This window comes from Triticum dicoccoides, chromosome 7A (genome assembly GCF_002162155.2).
Source record: "Triticum dicoccoides isolate Atlit2015 ecotype Zavitan chromosome 7A, WEW_v2.0, whole genome shotgun sequence".
NCBI lineage: Eukaryota > Viridiplantae > Streptophyta > Magnoliopsida > Poales > Poaceae > Triticum > Triticum dicoccoides.
In genome coordinates this window covers 250594529-250597608 of record NC_041392.1, presented here as the reverse complement: position 1 = coordinate 250597608, position 3080 = coordinate 250594529, and the positions used below count along the sequence as shown (strand labels likewise).

At 51.9% G+C, this 3080-nt stretch overlaps 1 protein-coding gene across 1 annotated transcript; it reads left to right on the top strand.

Moving 5' to 3' along the window:
• Positions 1 to 212: 212 nt before the first annotated feature.
• On the top strand, positions 213 to 1951 carry LOC119329751 (ABC transporter F family member 4-like). The gene is made up of 2 exons (XM_037602827.1): positions 213 to 811; positions 1330 to 1951. The coding sequence occupies exons 1-2, from the start codon at positions 447 to 449 to the stop codon at positions 1796 to 1798; spliced, it is 834 nt and encodes a 277-aa protein (XP_037458724.1). The 5' UTR covers positions 213 to 446; the 3' UTR covers positions 1799 to 1951.
• Positions 1952 to 3080: the final 1129 nt, after the last annotated feature.

The window sequence follows — 3080 nt, the reverse complement described above, 5'->3', positions numbered from 1 at the left end:
AGCAATACCGGTATGTCTTCAGGTCAGCCCGCCATATGTACACCGAGTCCATGGAGAGCGGTGCCACCGCGGGTGGCCCATGCGCCAGGCGGACAGAGACCGGCCACCTCCTGCGCCAGGCTCGCACGCCTGGACCCGGCGCATGGACCGCTGCGGGGTCGTCCTGTAACTATAGAAAACGCCCCCCTGTTTTTCCTTTGCTAGTCCTGGCCTAGCTCCCAGCAAAAAAAATAGTCCTGGCCTAGCTCAGCATCTCTATCCAATCCTCCCTTCCCTTCTCTCTCCACCTCTCTCTTTCCTTCTCTCTCTCTCGAAGATTTCTTGTCCTCGTCTGTGCGCTCCGGCTCGGCGTGGTCAATCTCTCGGCGGACGCACCCACCCGCCGATCCGCGCGTGATCCTCCGTGATTTTCGCTGGATCTTGCTTAGCTAGCTGCGGGTGCGCGCATGTCGACGGCGCTGGCGCCGGGGATGGCGCGGGGGCACGGGTTCCGTGGCGCGGGGAAGGGGAAGCAGCGGTCGGATTCGGAGGAGCCGGAGACGAATCGTGGCGGCGGCCCCAACGGGTTCTACGTTGAGGAGGAGGAGGGGGAGGAGGTTGGGAGGGAGGAGCTGCGGGAGCTGGAGGAGGCGCTCTCGGATGCCTCCTCGATCGGGGCGGCCTCCTCGGATAGCTCCTCGATCGGGGAGGACTCCACGTCGGAGAAGGAGGAGGGAGAGGAGGAGGAGGTGGAGAGCGAGGCGCCGGTGGATGAGGTGCTCGCTATGGGGCTCGGGACCCTCGAGTCTCTCGAGGATGCGCTGCCCAGCAAGTAAGCTTTCTTCTTCCCCATCCTCTTGCTCCTTGCTTTATTATTAATTAATTACCGGAGGTTTTTGCTAAATTTGTATGATCTTGTTTGTGATCTCTTCAAGTTTTTCTTGGTCAAATAGGATATTTCTTAGTCCAACAGTCTTAGAGAAAAAGATGGATTTTTTTTCTTCTTTGAGGAAAAAATCTGTTCTGATTCCTCGGCCAGTTGTGTTTTCTGGTGTAATCATTAAGCTCTGTAGATCACAGAACTAGCGTACTAGTCTGCCTGTTCTGTTGAACTTTGCATTCTACCAGGACGGACCATGGAGAAAGTTAGCATCTTTCTGCTAGTCAAAACAGATAAAGATCATGGATGGATTTAATTTGGTGTGTGTAATTAGCTGGAATCCCGGGCATGTGAATAGCCCAGCGGTGCATCGACTACAGGCCAAATACTCTGCAAATATGCAATTACTAGTACCCATGGAGTGTTTGCCCTGAACATTAACCGACCAAGATGAATGAAATTAATCGCAGGAGGGGCCTCTCGAATTTCTACGCCGGCAAGTCCAAATCCTTCACAAGCCTGGCGGAGGCTGCAGCCAAGGCGGCTGCCAAGGAGATCGCCAAGCCGGAGAACCCCTTCAACAAGCGCCGCCGCGTGCTGGCGGCATGGTCGCGGCGGCGGGCCTCCTGCAGCTCGCTGGTCACCACGTACCTGCCGCCACTCCTCTCCCTCGACCACACTGTGGTGGAGGGGGACGAGGAGGAGGAGGAGGAGGAGGAGGAAGAACGCTCGGACGACGGCGACGACGAGGGTAACAGCAGCGGCAATGGCAGGAGGGAGAAGGCCCCGGCGTCGCCCAGGTTCCCTCCGCGCAGCCTGCACAGCGCGTCCCAGAAGGCGAGCGTCATGAGTAGGAACACCATCAATCCGAGCACGAGCTCATTCCGATCCCCAAGGTCATTCTCCCTCTCCGATCTGCAAAACGCTGGATACAACTAGCTGAAACGTAGGCCGAATTTAGGTTGGCGAGATGGTGCTGCTGCCGCTGCTGCTACTGTATAATCAAGAGGTCTCTACATATAAGAGAACATTAATTTGTTGTGTTTGTCTGTCTGTTGGCCTCTTCTTGAATCACCTGGTACAATAGCATGACATGGCAATGGCAACCCGAAGTGGCCGCTTCTTTCAGCCAAACTGAAAGTTCTTAACCGTGTTCTCATCGATTAAAGGATAATGATGTTGAGCTGATGTCGTTGATGACAGGTTAGTGGTTTAATAGTTGCTCTGACCAGCGGTGTTTGCTGGTGGCAGCAGAGAGGCAGAAATGGTGGGTGATGAGTCCCATGCATGCCTCATCCGATAAGCATCATCCAGTTGTTAGCGACTCGCTTTAGGCTCTCTTCAGCTGATTGCTACCATTAGCCAGCTAATCTAAAAGCTTAGCACACGGAAAGAAAAACATTTTCCTTTCAGAGGTGGCATAACCTTCACCTCCCAAAAAATTGAAGTTCTTTTTTTTAAAGGATAAAGTTGAAGATCACATAGACGAATAGCAAACGCTATGCAGATCATCTGGCACAAGCAATGGCTTCCAATGGAGGGGAGTAATTAACTTCATCCTCACGAGAGCAAAAGCTATAACTGCCATAGAAAAAGTGGAAATCGAGAAGCTCTTTGACGTGTCGCCACGTATGGCACACCGGTTAACGAAGCAGGAGAGAAGCGCGATCCGGACTAGTTAACCTGGGGAGGTGGAAACTAAAGCAGAATAGTCTCTTTTAAAGGCTAAAGTTCTAAGCACCCCTGACTAAAGAGAGGCTAGGACTAGTCTTGAGGCTAAAATCTTTTAATCATGGGAAACCTACTAAAATATGTATTAGCTCTCTCTCTCCTCATTTAATTCCTCTCCTTAGTTCTGAATTGGAGGGTTTGGAGGATAATAAATGCTCAATAACTAGATTTTAGTCTCTTCAGTATTTGGATCCAAGCATGGGTGAAACTAGCAAGTTTTAGTCCCACTACTTTTAGTCATGAGACTAAAACGTATCAAGCATGCTTTTAATCTCTCTTGATTGTATAGCTCGCACGTAGTAGTACGTTTCTGCCGCGACTGGGCATTCAAATTAAGCGGCGCGATCTCCCATCTGTAGTAGTAATCTAGTGCGATGATGATGTTGTTTAAGGTTTCGAAGGGGCGTGCCGATGAGATGACGAGATGAGATGAGCTTTCTTCGGGCGCCCGATCGGGGCCGGAGGCGTTTAGTGTGTGAGCGGGACGGGG

What these genes read in the sequence shown, in the direction of transcription:
- LOC119329751 (XM_037602827.1), top strand. Translation starts at nt 447, where the DNA reads ATGTCGACGGCGCTGGCGCCGGGGATGGCGCGGGGGCACGGGTTCCGT. An exon ending in GAGGATGCGCTGCCCAGCAA is followed by an intron (nt 812 to 1,329) that starts GTAAGCTTTCTT and finishes AATTAATCGCAG; the next exon opens with GAGGGGCCTCTCGAATTTCT.